Source organism: Mustelus asterias, chromosome 9, assembly GCF_964213995.1.
Source record: "Mustelus asterias chromosome 9, sMusAst1.hap1.1, whole genome shotgun sequence".
Taxonomy (NCBI): domain Eukaryota; kingdom Metazoa; phylum Chordata; class Chondrichthyes; order Carcharhiniformes; family Triakidae; genus Mustelus; species Mustelus asterias.
This window is the reverse complement of record NC_135809.1, coordinates 34,103,851-34,120,084: the sequence shown is the minus strand read 5'-3', so window position 1 is coordinate 34,120,084 and position 16,234 is coordinate 34,103,851. Positions and strand designations below refer to the sequence as shown.

Below are 16,234 nucleotides of genomic sequence, written 5' to 3'. Positions count from 1 at the left end.
CGTTGAGATGATATCTGTAGAATAGCTACTAGACTAGCTGGTTTTAAAAAAAACGCATTTGGATGCGGTTCCCTAACCTACAGGGCTGCGGAACCAAGAGCTGGGACATGGGATTAGGCTGGGTGACTCTTTCTCGGCTGGCAGAGACCCGATGGGCCAAATGCCCTCCTGTGTGATATTTCTCTCTCTCTCTCATGTTTCTCGTACTCGGTGTAAAGTCACTTCAATGGATGTAAGTGATGCAATATGTAGGAGCATTCAGCCAGGTTGGTTAGGGTGCGGGAGGAGGCTTGAGGGCTGTTTATGCTGCGGCTGTCGGGACGATGGCGCTTGTGAGCTACCTCCCCTTTGGTAGCTTTCACGCTTCGCTAATACTACTCCACAGGCTCCTGCCTCTCTGGCTTGGGGGTGGGCGGAGAAAAAGAGAGAGAGATTGCTTGTCAATAAACAAAACGTTTTTAGATCATAGCAAGGTCGCTCCCAGCCCTGAGCTAGCTCGTTCCTGAGTCCCAGCCCTTCATTGAAGGGAGGGCACAGAGGCGGAGCGCCAGCACTCTGGCCAATCGCCTGGCGCTCTCTTTTTAAAATTCCCTGTCCATCACTCAGTTTCCTCTTCGTCAGCCTCCTTCGCCATATTGGGTAACTGAAAAAAAAGCCAGTTTTTTTTTCTGCCTTACTAGAGTCAGTTTTGAAGAGAGATAGGTTGTAAACTGTTGTTGTTGTTGGCGTTTTTTTGTTGTGGCTCTGTACTTTTCAGCCTTAGGAAGGATTGCACAGCGCCGTTACATCGTGTAACCTTGCAATTCTGCTGTCTTGTGGGGCTTCGGACAATTTGCAGCGAGAGGGGGGGTACGAAGAGCGAGAGAGAGAGAAAAAAATGTCAAACGTACGCATTTCTAATGGTAGCCCTTCGCTGGAGAGAATGGCAGCTCAGCAAGCAGGGCACCCGAAACCTTCAGCCTGCAGAAGCCTCTTTGGTCCCGTCAACCACGACGAGTTAAACCGAGACTTGAAGAAGAAACAGAAGGAGATTCACGAGCAGGACAAGCGGAGATGGAATTACGACTTCGAGAGGGACAAGCCGTTGGCTGGGAATTACAAATGGAAAGCCATGGATTGCAAGGATGTGCCTAATTTTTACTGGCGTCCTCCCAGGGAGCAAGTGTCATCGCCGGATTGCAGTGTGGATGTGAACGGGAACCATGCGATAGTTTACGTAGGAACTCTGGCTCAGGGAAATTCAGGGGACACACACTTAGCGAATTCAGAGCAAAAGGACGTGGTTAAAGAGACAACTGAACATTTCACGGACTCAAAAGAGCAATATTGTGGTCCCCGAAAACGAGCTGCGTCAGTCGGTAAGTGACAAAGATGTACTCTAGTGGAAGCTGCAGAATCCATTTTCAAACGGACCTTTCTGCCTTTTTTTAAACCACGAAAAGAAAGCTGGTTTCACCCACCCAGTGGTTTTCTCACTTATTTCCAGCGGACCCGCTTTAAAAATCCTGCAGTCGTTGGTCTGCTTGGGGTTAAGTATGAATTCCCCTACGTTTGAAAAGGGATACTGCAACTTCAAAGGCCCTTTTTAAAAAGATGAAGCAAACGGCATTTTTTTTGCTTCAACAACCCTGCTTGAGATGTGGTTGACTAATGCCAACTAGAGTGGCAAATGTTCACTTCAAACGACCCCGAAATATACCAGCATCTTAATTTCAGTTTGCTAATGAGCTTTTCTTGATTGTAGATGACTTTCCAGAGGCAAAAAGAATCAACACAAAGTCGGAGACAGACTGGTCAGCAAATTCTTCTAGTATGAGTGCATTAGAGAAGACGCCGAAAAAAACGATTTCGAGCGGACATCAAACATAAAACAAGAGTCACAAGGTAGTTCTTATGTACCTTTTTTTTCAATTGACTGTCTCCTCCCAAAAACATTTTAGAAATTTACGGCTTAAAGTAAGACAGAATAAATCAAAGGCAGCATCAAGAGTATTGATCAATCGGCCTCGGTGCCTCAAGTTGAGGATTTGAGATCTTATGCAGGGTTGCAATATCACTGCTATATTTTCAAAACGACACGTATGCACAGGTGATTATTTCCAGCTGCTTTTCAAATAACTAGATACACACCAGCGTTCAGCACAAGTCTTGGCCTCTTTTCCTTCCCTCCACAGCGAAGTACAGATTTTTTTTCTGCCCAAGTGTTGTCAATACAGAAAGTCACAGGACTGACTGAAAATGTAATACGTTGTGGGGGAGTGCGCAACCACAACAGTAATCAGTGTCTCTAAGCTTTATATATTGTACAGTCTTTTTCTCCCCCAAGTCCAACTTCGAGCATAAATTTAATAATCACGTACAACAGATCACCAGAGCATGCTATTCTTTATCTCGCCAGCTAAGTACAAGGGCCCTTCAAAGTAACACTTGGGGGTATCGTCCAAAGTAGTAGAATGGCTGCAATAACATAAACATGTTGGTTTGCATACTTCTCATGGCTCTAGTATGATTTTGCTTTGCTGTAAATTATGGTAGAAACAGGTGAGTAAAGGGACTATGTAGTATGCACCATTAGACTAAATGTACAAACAAGGCTGGGGGAGCAGCTTTTTAAATGGCTAATCACAAACTGAACTGATAGATTTAATAGACATAAGGTTCATTTTTAGACCTTGCCTATATTGCTGACCACCTCAAAAGCAGTCTATTGAAAAATAATGTCCGCATAACTTTTTGGTGTGTGTGCTAAATAACTTGTTTTTGTATCAGAGAGCATGGAGTGTGACATTCCACACACCTTAGAACTCAAATGCTTCCATCTCTCCCCTCCCTCAGAATCAAAAATCAAATTGGTTTCTTTTTTAAAGGAAAGGCCTGAAAACATCACCATGCTAATTACGTTTGGTAATCCAATAATACTTATTGATGCATTGAAAAGTTACAGCTGCTAGTTGAACATGGCTTTGTGATATAGTCCTGCCATGCTGACTGAGTGACTTTAAGTTACTTCCAGGTGCTACAATGTAACTTATCCAGCAGCAAGGTTTTAAAAGTCAGAAATGGAAATGTATTGGTTTGGTTTATTATCACGATAATGACCTGATTGTAATTGCACACAAAAATCTTAACACTGTGGTATTAGTTGGCTCAGTGTGCAGTTGAATAATCAATTGCTTAGACTTTTTGCGAACCGTACCTGAATAATCAGTGGCTGGCTTGGAATGATCAGCATTGCTATGCTAAATAGCATTTTAAGTAATTACAATGATACATCACAAATGTAACGGTGCACAGAGGCGCTATTTGGCCTGTGGCATCTGTACCAAAAGTATTACCGAACATTGTATTAATCTATACTTGTATTTTTCTTTGTTAGATTTGAAGATCCCTTTTTCCTTGTTCATCCATGGCAGTGCTTGATGAAGCGAGGATGGCCTCCTCAGAGACAGACATATCGTTATCTCTCCCAGTGAGGAGAGCCCAAGCACTGAACTCGTGAACACTAAACCGCCTATTTTAGAGTGGATATAGCGCTGTGCAATTAGGTTCTTCCTTATCACTTGGCTGATTTTACTACCTGTGTATATAGTTTTTTTTTGTAGCACATAAACCATTTTTGGTGGGGGGAAGGGGAGGAGGAGGGAAATTGTTAAAACCCAGAGTTTAGAAAATGTATGACTTGAATAGTAGCAGTGTAGTTTTTCAATGCAGTTTCCAAACTGCCAAGCTACAATACCTGTGTATTGTATGTTAAAAAATAAAAAAATCTAAAATGTACCTGTGTACATAACTTTGTAAAGACACTGAGAAATTATACTAACTTATTTATGTTAAAAAGAATTGATGTTTTTGGAATCTAGAAGATAATTTTCCGTTAAGCCAAAGTGGCGTTTTTCATGTGCATTTGTAAATGCTTTATTGTAGATTTTCCCTTCCGTTTTTGCCTGTCATAATATAAGGCTATGCTTGAAAGAAAAAGCGTCCTGAGCCAGACTTGTATTCTGCCTTTAATATTGGTTATTTTTCTCATTTGTTTTGTAACGTGTGAAGAGATGCTGACTTTGTCTCGCATCCTGAAATCAAATAAAGAAAACTGTACAATATGCTTATGTCTAGAGTTTAAAATTGAAAGCAAGTGTAGCTACTTCACATGTTGCAAGTGATCAAGTTATGTTTAACGCTGCCTGGGCCGCAACGTCAGTTAAGTTTTTTTTGGGGGGGGAGTCGTTTGGCCTGCGGAACACTTTGAAATATTGACTCGGTGCTTATATGTAGTTGTTAATGTAATTATATCGTTTCCAGTAGACCAAACAACGGTTGTGTGGAAGGGAACAACACCCAGGTGAGAGAAATATATGTTTTGCATTCTCTTATTTTCACAAAAGAATGACTACTCCGTACATTTCCATCCTGAAACGATTGCATCTAATGCTTAATTTTTAAAAACAATGATAAACGCTTCTTCTTGGATATGATTTTTGAAAGAGGGGGGCAGTTGGTAAACAGATTGACTGACAATTGGGTGAGGCACCTAAATGGCAACCCTTCGAAAGGCTCGAAAATGTAACAGTAGTTCCATTAGCATAGCTTTTGGGGAAAAATACATTATCGCAGGCTAAAATATGAGAAACAGCAGGGCAGACACTCCCAATAGCAGCAATAATAATAAGCAGTCAGTGTGAACAGAGTGGGCTCGAGCAGCGAGCACCCCGCGATGATGGACAGCTCGAGCACGCCACGGTGAAGCGGCCAATCAGAGCCGCGAGCCGCTCGGGCGTCAGCGCGCGCCGCCACTCGACCCTCCCTCTGCGCCTTTTTCCCTGCCCCTCCATTGGCCCCGCCCACTTCACCGCCCGCCCCATTGGCCCCGCCCTCACCATTGGCCAGTACGCGGCAAGACCAGACCAACGGTCTGAGGGCGGGCCGCACGCTATTGGAGGAGAGCCACTGTCAATCACCGCGCGGCGGAGCCGGGCGAAGAGCGAGCGAGCGCGCGCAGGCGGGCGCACGCAGCTTGAAGTCCGGCCGCGTCCAACTTTTTGAATTCATATTTAAAACGGCAATAACCGTTTCCCGAAGTCTATTTAAAGCTGCGCCAAAAAAAATAGGAACCGGCCTCTTCCAATTCTCCCCCCCGCCACTTCATTGCAACGGTTAGATCGAAATGGTACATTGCATATCGCCCCGCAGTTCGAGTTTAGGGAAAATGACGAACACATAATTAGCCCTGTCAACTGAAGGCGGAAATGGAATGCGTTGTTTATGTATTTTCTTTTTAAATCAACAGTCTTGAAAAGGAGACGCGTTTCAAATATCGAAGTGGAAATAAAATGTAGTTTTCGACAGAGTGCAAGTGTCGACCGGACCTTTTAGTGATGTTACACTAAACATCAAGGGGACAGGTTGCACCCTTTAAGCTCCTCCATACGTTTCCCCACGACTGCCCAGTGACTAAAGTGAATTGCCAATATTTCTTTATTTTTAAAAGACTGATCATTCACTTCTCGCTGTCATTTAGAAGCAGAGAGGCTGGTAAGTAGTTTGTTCTCATTTTAGAGGGGGGAGGGATGGAATGGGATCCAAATTGCTCACCCTGGAAAAAAAAGCCATTTTACTCTTACTGTCCAGGAAGGTTATACAGTATTGTAATGATATTGTAATTAATTATGTTAACCAAGTATATACTTACGAGACAATTTGGTTCAGCCAGCAAAAAAAATTAAACAATAAAATGGAGACCAAATACTACATTTCAGCTGATTGCAATTTTCAGTGTAGGCCTCAACAGGACAGCCAAAAGGTTTATAACACTTGTATTCTTGTCGAAGGGTCACTGGTTTTCCAATAAGCCATCCACTGGATAGCACTAGTTTAAATGTGTATACATTTATAATATATAAACGCTAAATGTATTTAGATTACCAGTCTTCAGGGTATGGTCCACACCAAGTGTAACTCTACCTCCTCTTGTGCAATGCCTGGATAAAAATTCATTTGCAACAGAGGCTCAAAGTGTGAATTTTGCTGATTTAAAAAAAAAAATTTAAGTGTATTTCTGCGTATCAGAGAGGAAGCAACATATTGCACCTGGCATGAAACGTGCATTGTATTAACATTATTTATATATTAACATTTTCAGCACAGATAAGAGGAAGAACTCCTGTTCGGATGCCGCCTCACTTTTCTCCAGGTGTAATCTGTTCTTAATCCGAAAGCGGCGACCCTCACCTGTCGTGAGTTTAACATTAACATAAATGAGACCATCATCCGTAACCCCGCCCTCATTATAAGGCCTGGTAACTTGTAAAACTTTTATTTAAATATATTAGAACACAGATTTTTAAATCAATCTAATCCCTCGTGACGAAGCACTTTTATCGAGGTTCATTCATCTGTTCACTGGAAAAAAAGAGATAAATGTACTTTTAAAGAGGGAATGCGTCAGGCACAGAGCCAGATTGCACCTTAATTTGTCAGTAAAATGTGTGGATGCTTAATGCCTGCCTATCCACTGTGACTGATTAGCTAATTGGTTTGAGTGCAAACTAGCGTATTAAACTAGGAGGGACTGTCATTGAGCATAAATGAATGGTTTATTTTCGTTTATTACAAATACGTTAGTACAAAACAATTACAAATACACAAAGAACAAATGTGAAAAATACATTACCAATGGCTAATGCCATCCATTTAGCATAAATGAATGGTTTAATATAAAAGTAGATCGGCATTAAGACAGTGTCGTTGACTCCCTAGATTTGATGTATTGGCCAACTGATGATAACTGCACTCTCCATGCAGTAACAACACTCTACAGATTGTTTGTACTCTGTCCAAGTATCACTAATTTTCTTAACTGCAGACTCCACTAAATGTCAACCTTTGTTGCATTGATGTTAAGAAATCCAATTAAGCTCACTACTTTCACGATGTAATTGGAACAGCAAACCCTTTCCGCTCCCCATTAAACACGCATTTTGTATGTTCCTGTCAGTGGTAGGGAATACTCGCTCTTAATTCATACACCTTTGCCTCCATGCATTTTTCAATTTACGCATATTTTGCAGAATCTAAGAAATTAAGTTATTCAGAAAGTAAGGCAAATATTTGCATAAATTGTTGTAACATGTTGATAATAGAACTGGAATAGTTAGAAATCTGATGTATGGATGAAATGACAGACACGTAAGATTATAGTGTGAATTGTGAAAAGGTACAAGGCCAGAGGCTACATCAGGAACGTAAAAAGTGGCAGGGAATGATTGTTACTAAAATGAAGCGATGGATTGATGGAGGACCGATACAAGACAACAAAAAATGGCTTGGATGGAGGACTGGATGTGCAAAACTATGGATAGTCAATATGAATTACTGGACGCGTTTTCAGGCGGATCAAGAAAAAGGTGCAAGATGCCTTGGGTGACAAAGCTAGCACAAACCGTCTCCACCGAGGATTGTTGAAAAGATATCTGGGAAGATCCAGATAAATAAAAACATGGAACAGAGTGGGATCTAACACATCCTGACTGATTAGAGAATGGAATTTTATGTATCCGTTCTATAAGAGCGTATCATTGCGTTTCATTGCAAATCCCGTTCGGTGGACAATATTAGTCCTAAAAATCATGAACATTTCCAAACCGGCATTTGTAAGTTTCAGGTGCAAGATAATAGAGTTGTGACATCCTATTTTGGAAAGAATGCACAAAATCAGACGTTAAACTTTATGCATCCAATTAAACACTATAATACGGAAATAATGAATGGTACAATATCATTTTTCAGACATATGCTATTTAAAAATGCTAAAATGGTGTTTTGCTATTGAACTATCAGTTAAGAGAAATGAAGAGCGATCCGAGGAAAAATTTCTTCAGACAACGAAATGATACAAATAGTTTAGTTTATTCCGGGGTGGGAACTTAGTCAATGCAAAACGCTTTTGAAAAATAATTTAGATCACATATGTCTATCTCTGGTTTCTTGATAGCGCAAATATACATCTATGTTCTAAAATCCATATAAATGGGAAGAAGTGTACTATGCGACTAGGCCAGCAGGAAGAGCATAGTGTGAGCATGCGCCATTACTTTTTCTAATATAGATTTGTATTCCAATACATATGTGGGTAAAATAATCTTATTGGGAGTATAAGCTAGCTGCACAATAACTTCTGAATCTATAAGGATGCTGGCTTTTTCCATTTCTCTTTTTAATCTCGAACAGATACTAAAAATTGTGAAGACGAATATCTGGACAGGCGGAAGCTATTTCATACGACTTGTCATAATGAACCTTCCATATTCACGGTAGCCTAAATTAAAATGAGTGACACAGTAAAATCTTCTAATATGGTATGTTCTTCCGGCTTGTTGAATTCATGATTTGATTCCGAACAGGATTTACATACTGTCGTTGTCCCCTGGTGAGTTATTCAGTCATGCTCATTTGTGCGGTAAATTAATATTAATAGCTGTGTCCTATATAATATCCTCATATCATATGAATACTTCATATTTAACACTAACTCACCTACATTTGTTAGCATAATCGTGTAATGCTTCTGAAATGCCGTCGAAATTGATGCAGTCGATCAGGAAAGAGACAGTATTGACCTTCCATATTTTCCATCTGTAAATGAATTATGCCTCCCAAACTAGATTCTCTATTTTAATTATTTATGGATTTATGCAGAAATTTAATAATTTTCCACGTCACCGCCTAACCTGCAGAGGTAATGTTGATCGACGATGAATTACAGTGTGGATTATGTCAAACGCCCGAACTTTCACACTATTTCAGATAACTTGTTTTGCTTAATAAGCGAAATTTTCTTTGACAAATTGAGAAGTCAGTTTCTAAAAACAAGACAATTATTTCTGTAAACCTTAATTCATTTGAAAGAGTATCCGGGTTAAATGCTACTTGTTAATGGAAACACTTTGAGCCTGTTTCATGTTGTCAAGCGACAGGCAAGAATCCCTTGTTTCGCTGTTGCAGTTTATGTAACGAAATATAAAGAATCAACGACATGGATGAAGCCGTGAAGAAAATAATCAATCTAGGCTGCTGTTTTTTATAGGTTATAATTTCGATGACAACAAAACATTCATTGTTTCTCTGCTTGAGATATCCGAATGGAGATTACGTTAAAAATCTTTCTCATCTCTCAACGGTGACTAAATTCGAAACAAGAACCACCGAGAAATACACATCCTTCAACTGTTCTTTCGTTCATTTCTATGAAATCTAACGACTTTCAGTTCTAGAAGTGAGTTCACTCCGCTCTGATGTATCCCGCAAATGTTTCTACGAGTTCAATACTGTTAACATTTTAAGACACAGACATGTAGAAACCCCACCCCCAACCCCCAACCCCCAACCCCCAACCCCCAAAATCCAAAATCAATCCGCTCCTCCCTCTAAATGGGGCATCAACAAAAGAGTGGTGGAGAACCAGTTTCTGTTTTAAAAGTCTGCCTCAACTCAGGAAACATGCGTTAATATACTTCTAATATTTCTACAATAAAGACTGAAGCTTCGATAACGGAATCTACCTTCCCCTCCATTTCCCCACAATAAATGAATTTCCGAAGCTTCCGCGCTCCTTCATTCAGAAATTTACACCGTTTCCAGTTTGCGTGGGAAGCCTTTGCGTAATCATTGCATTCTTGAAAGGCTGGGTTAGACTTAGATACACGAAAGGGAATAAATTGGTTTAATGGAAGATAATGTTATTCTAAGAGTATAGAGATGACATTCCGTTACTGCAGTGCTCGGGAGCACATCCTAACTCTGAAGAGTTGGTCATAGAATTTTATACCGCCCTGATGACCGAGCACTGGACTCGGTGAACTTCCCTAAAAAGAGGGTAAGACACACTGCTAGAGAACAAACAGCAGCACCCGCGTTCCCAGAACTGAAAGTGGTTTCCTTAGTTCTGTTTTTCAATTTTGGTTCATCTTAATTTCAGATTTTAAAAAAAACTACTGCGAAACATGGTGCCACATTTCTTTATTTTCGAAACAACGAGATGAATGCTTATTTTACAGTTGAATTAATATGAATCTAACGAAATATTGGGATTGTACAACTTCAAAATGCACACTTCCGAGAATGATTGGCAATTACTTTTTGCCGTGTAATAAGGATTCTTTCGAACTCAGTTAATGAGCCACTTAACATTTATAGAGACATATTAGCAGAATCCCCACTGCTGATTTGTCTAGCTAATTGTAAACTTTTCTGGTCAGTTAATTTGAGCCACATTCACTTTTTTAAACCTTGCTGACCTTTGTCTTTTTCCAGTCATCGCTTTTATCTTAGATTCATCATGATCATTTTACATAAATGCATAAGAGTACATATAATGACAATCCAATACGCAAATAAATCTGACCAGGCTTCTTCATGAATTCCCGTATGTTCTTTTCCTCGCATCAAGAATCAAGCATTAATGAAGAGCATCACTCAGCTAAACATCAACCTGGGATAGAGCATTGATCCAGAATGCTGAGTATCCCTTCTGAGATGGAGGAGGTGACAGATTTTAGTGGACGCACTTATCCTTAAAGGCTGTCGGATTTGAAACGCTGCATTTATGGAATCACATGTACTCTTCATACAGCCATGGAAGGCGGTCTGCATAGAATGGAAGAATCCAACACCATCTTTCATGAATGATGTTATGCAATGATAGTATGCAATGCAGCCGCCCATTGAGCATATGATAAGATCAATGTTATTCGTTGTTGGGTACGTTTTTTATGCAATCATAGAGTATTCTCGGTGTTGCTATCGAGGCTTTGAGGTTCAGACACCAAAGTAAAGTCACAGCTCTATCTCATTTGGGGAGCAAGCAACCAATAGTACATTCTGCAACTGCATGGATATTATTTTTTACTCATAGGTTAATAGACACAACGAGGTGATATATATACAGCAAAGTTGGCTGGCCCCACTAGTGGAATTCTTGTAACATCATTTAGCCTGTACAAGCCACAGTAACCATTACTTCTAAAATAGCCATGAAATCTGCCTTCTATCATTACGGGAAAAGATAGGCATTCTTTATCCATAACTGAAGCAGGCGTTAGACCTATTGCATATGGAATTAAGGGAGCTAATGGATATTTCGGGCAAACCACATCTTGGGCTCACCCGTGGACCTGTAAGATAAACGTTAACATGAATATGGTGCTCTACGCGACTCCATATTTAACCGCTCCCCAATCCTTCCCCTCGTTGACTTCAACTCCCGATTTCGGACCCTTGATTTCCTCTTCCAATCCCCAATCTGATCCCGTGATTCAATCCCCAACAGCCCCTCGTGACATCCAAACCCAATCCTGATCCGCAGCCTGTCCCTGATTGTGGGTGCCTGACCCAAACCTAATCCGAAACCCACTTACTTGAGGCTCACTGTGACGCTAATAGTGATTCAAACGTATAGTTCTCTCGCCTAAGCGCTGTTGAGCTTTGCCGATTCCATTATAATGAGGTCCGCAGCCATTTGTCGGAGAGTCTCAACCGCTGCCCTCATCCCATGCAATTCACTTTCTGAAGGGAAATTAGGGATGGTCGATAAAAATGGCAGCCGAGCCAACGACGTCCCGTGAAATAACTTTTAGAAATCAGGCCGTGCCCCGCATATCTAAAAAATGGGCATACATGAATTTCAAAGCCAGTAAGTCCAAAGCAATTTATAGAAGGGAACAAACAGTAATATAGCCACTTCAACAAAAATCATAGATTTAGAAAGCAGACCGTCTTGCAGCTTGACAGTTGGATAATCCATTGTTCAGAAGTGTGAGGCTCCCAAATAGGGGAGTAGTTCGTAGTAGGGACATGGAAAGCAATTTAGAGAAGCTTGCTACAGGGATGAGCAAACAATATACAAGCAATGCAACCTCAATTCTGTTTTTGATTAAATGTCGCTGACTGTGAAGGTAAAAGAGAGATTCTCTTCCCTGCCCCCCCCCCCCCCCCCGCCGCAAATCAAATTTCATGTTTCATGTAAATACAAGTTATTGTGTTCCAACTTTTGGGAGACAGTTCTATGGATCTGTGTATTTAGGCACATACTGAGCTCTCTCCTAAACAGGATGGTTAAAGTTTCAGCCAGGCAGGAGCCTAGCAATGTAAACAGGGCTTGCTTGGCTGGAACTCAAAATGCATTTTTTCAGACTAATAGGTACAGCGTAAATGCACCTAAACTATCTATTCATTGATACAAATGTTAGATGTTTATATAGTATCTTCATTGGAATATCAAATAATTATGTTTAAGTTAGAATCCTGTGATTATATGTACATCTTTATGATTTGTGTAATAAAGCAAATAACTGAACAGCTCCCAAATGCAGTTGCAAAAAAGTAATTTTTGACCTGTAGCTGTCTTTCATGTAATAATGCAAATCTTAGTGATTACATTAATGGTTTCTTTTGAAGCAAATGTTTCACTTATTCTAATGTTAACGAACTTCAAATTCTTTAAATACTTGAAGGGGAAAATTTGCAGAACTGTGGAAAAAGATTGTGACTAATCGATAGCCTGTTCAAAGAACTGACATGAACATGGTGGGCTGAATGGCTTTCCTTTGTGCTGTGTGCTCCCGTGACTCTGCATGAAGAGTTTTCTGAATGTGTACAGAGAGTTTCAAGAAATATCTTCCGTCTCTGTACGTCATTAAATTGACGTTATAAATACATAGTATAGATAATTAATTTGCATGTCAATATTAGTCAAATATAGTTTTTTGTTTATTCATTAATGGGAATTCATGTCACTGGCAAGATCAGCATTTAATGACCATGAAAAGGTAGTGGTGAACTGCATTTTTGAACTGTTGCAGTCCATAAAGATGAAGGTATTTGCACAGTACTATTAAGAAGGGGGTCCCAGAATTGTGACCCAGAAATGATGAAGGAATAGTGAGATATTTCCAAGTCAGGATGGTTTATTTCTTGGAGGTGGTGATAGTCCCAAGCCCTTGGTGTCCTAGTCTTTCTTGGTGATAGAGATTGAGAGTTTGGGAGGAAGTGGTGCAGAAGCCTTGAATGTTGTTTAAGTCTTGTAGCATGCAGGCAGGGACTGCTTCATTACCTGAGGAGTTGTGAAAGGAACTAAACAATGTGTAATCTTTTGAAGCTCTTCAATCCATTTATGTGGTGGAAGGAGATAAGTGATTCGACAACCAGTGGATCAGTTCAAAGCTCTGCTGTGCTATCACATTCAGGTGTGGATAATGATGACCAATAAAACAAGTGGAAGAAGGAGTCCACATGAACATGCCCATCCTCAGTGATGGTGGAGCTCAGTACATGATTGCAAAAGACAAGGTTGAAAATTTATCTTCAGCCAGTATTGCCCTGACAATCCATTTTGGCTTACCCCACCATCACAGATGCCAGTCTTCAGCCAATTAAATTCACTCCACAAGAGACCAATAAATAGCTGAGAAAAGACAATGTCCCAACTGTAGTGCAGAAGACTTGTGCTTCAGAACTAACTATGCCTCTCGCCAAGCTATTCCAGTACAGCAGCATGATCTGTTGGTTGTGGGATTGATCAGCCCAATCTGTAGCAAGCTGCTTCCACTGTTTAGCATGCTTGTGGTCCTGTTATAGCTTCATTAGTTTGGCACCTCATTTTTAGATGCTCCTGGCATTTTCTCCTGCATTCCTCATTGAGGAGCAACACTCCGAAAGCTTGTGCTACCAAATAAACCTGTTGGACTTTAACCTGGTGTTGTGAGACTTCTTACTGTGCTTACCCCAGTCCAACGCCGGCATCTCCACATCATTCCTCATTGAACCAGCCTCGGTCCCAGGTTTGATGGTAATGGTAGAGTGTGGAATATGCTAGGTCATGTGATTACAGTTTGCAGTGGAGTACAATTCTCTTGCTGCTGATGCCGCACAACATCTCAAAATACTGAGTTTTGATCCGTTCCATCTGTTCTCATATGTTCTATACCAGTTAGTTTGTCAGTAATGCCACACAAGATGATGAAAGATGTCAGTTTGAAAACAAGACTTTCTTTTCTCAAGGACTGCGCATTGGTAACTCTGATCAATACGATCACGGACACGTGAAGCAGGTTTTTTTCCCCTGGTGTTGGTTCTCTCACCACCTGCATCAAACTCTGTCTCACTACCATGTCCTTCAGGACAACAGCATGTTCAGTAATGGTGCTACTGAGCCACTCTTGGTAATGGACATTGAAGTGTCCCTCCCAGAGTACATTTGTGCTCTTGCTCTCTGAGTGCTTCTTCCAAGTGTTGTTCAGTATAGCAGAGCGCTGATACATCAGTTATGGGAATATGGCAGGTGGTAAGCAGCATGCAATTTCCTTTTTCATGTCTGTACACCTACCCCCACACTTCTCACCACAACTCTGCTTTCTCAAGTACTGCCACCTGGCCAGATAAAGGTGGAAGAATAAGATGATGAAAAAAACACTGTCACACAATCTCACACTCGCAGTTGCTAACTCAGATACTGACATTGCAAGCAACTTATGGGGAGATGGTGGCATAGTAGTAATGTCACTGGTTTAATAATCCAGGCCTCAGGCAAATGCTCTGAAGATTTAGATTGAAATCCCACCATGGCAGCTGGTGGAATTTGATTTCAATTAATAAATATAAAGTTAGTCTCAGTTGTGGTGACTATGGCAACAATCATTGGCTGTTATAAAAACCCATTTAGTTCACTAATGCTCTTTAGTGAAGGAAATTTGCCATCCTTACCTGGTCCACTGCCCCTCTACCGCGGCTACATTCGCGGCCAGGTGTCCCTGGAGAGGGAGCATGCGGTGTCCACGGGCGCGGTTGACGCCTTCCGCGACCGCTGGGCGCCGCAGGGGCTGGGGTGTATTATCGACCCCGATAATCACCTTTTGCTTTGACGTTTTAAGTTTCCTTTCGACTTTGATTTTGGTTCGGGCTGTTCCCCCCTTCCTTTTGGGGAGCCGCCCCTTTTACTTTGTCCCTAAGTTAATTTGAGTTCGTTTACTTGATTGGTGTCGAAAGAAATACCTGGTCCAGGCTATGTGCAACTCCAGACCCACAGTAATGAAATTGATTCTTAACTAGCCTTTGAAATGGCCTAGCAAGTCACTCAATTCAAGGGTAATTTAGGGATGAGCAACAAATGCTGGCCTTGTTAGTGACACCCAAATCCCATGAAAGAATAAAGAAAATATATTTACATGTTAGCTAGCGGTGGAATATCCACATGATGAAGCACTGGGTCTGAGTGGCCTGCAGCCAGGGCAGGTGGTAAGGGTAGTGCAGGTGCCAGCTCCCCTGAGGGCAAGTTCTGCACTGGAGAGCTCAGATGAGCACTTTGATGGGGCAGGCTAAAGTGAAGACTATTGGGTATGCACTATGAAATGCTTGGTGCGTTGGCAGGCCTGCCAGAGGTTCTATGTATAATGGGTTTTTCCAACAATCGACAATAGTTTCATGGTCATTAGTAGATAATTAATTCAGTTTTTAAAAATTGAATTCAAATTTCCCCCAATCTGCCGTGGCGGGATTCAAACCCAGGTCCCCAGAACATTAGATGAGTTTCTGGATTATTAGTCTAGCAATAATACCACGAGGCCATCGCCGGTTCTACGTGTAATGTTAAACAACCTATGTGTAAGGAACCACTATTAATTGTATACCAATAGGATGTTAATTGCATTCAGGTGGTGGATATTAATTGGTAACTCACTGGTGATTGCGTGTGTGCATATGTTTTATATAATTTCCTTATATATAAAAAGATTATGAGCAGACTCAAAGTGAGGTTGTTGCTAGGAGCTGAATGATGTACAGCCTCTGTAAATGAAAGCTTGTAAGTGTATAAACAAAAGGTTTCAGAGTTCTATCCTTCACCAGCTGGCTATCAGAATTATAGAGTCATAGAGTCATAGAGGTTTACAGCATGCAAACAGGCCCTTCGGCCCAACTTGTCCATGCCGCCCTTTTTTAAAAAAAAACCCCTAAGCTAATCCCAATTGCCCGCATTTGGCCCATATCCCTCTATACCCATCGTACCCATGTAACTATCTAAATGCTTTTTAAAAGATAAAATTGTACCCGCCTCCACTACTACCTCTGGCAGCTTGTTCCAGACACTCACCACCCTCTGTGTGAAAAAATTGCCCCTCTGGACACTTTTGTATCTCTCCCCTCAAACCTATGCCCTCTAGTTTTAGACTCCCCTACCTTTGGGAAA

The 16,234-nt window shown here is 41.1% G+C and overlaps 1 protein-coding gene across 1 annotated transcript; it reads left to right on the top strand.

Annotated features, from left to right (window-relative positions):
- The first annotated feature begins 491 nt into the window (after nucleotides 1-491).
- On the top strand, nucleotides 492-4,105 carry LOC144498590 (cyclin-dependent kinase inhibitor 1B-like). Its single transcript, XM_078219930.1, has 3 exons — nucleotides 492-1,358; nucleotides 1,745-1,884; nucleotides 3,377-4,105. Exons 1-2 carry the CDS (start codon nucleotides 878-880, stop codon nucleotides 1,867-1,869), a joined length of 606 nt encoding a protein of 201 aa, XP_078076056.1. The 5' UTR covers nucleotides 492-877; the 3' UTR covers nucleotides 1,870-1,884; nucleotides 3,377-4,105.
- The last annotated feature ends 12,129 nt before the right edge of the window (nucleotides 4,106-16,234 follow it).

Bases quoted from the DNA above. Each gene is read 5' to 3' on its own strand.
- LOC144498590 (XM_078219930.1), top strand. From the start codon at position 878: ATGTCAAACGTACGCATTTCTAATGGTAGCCCTTCGCTGGAGAGAATG. The intron at 1,359-1,744 runs GTAAGTGACAAA...TCTTGATTGTAG, and splicing joins AAAACGAGCTGCGTCAGTCG to ATGACTTTCCAGAGGCAAAA.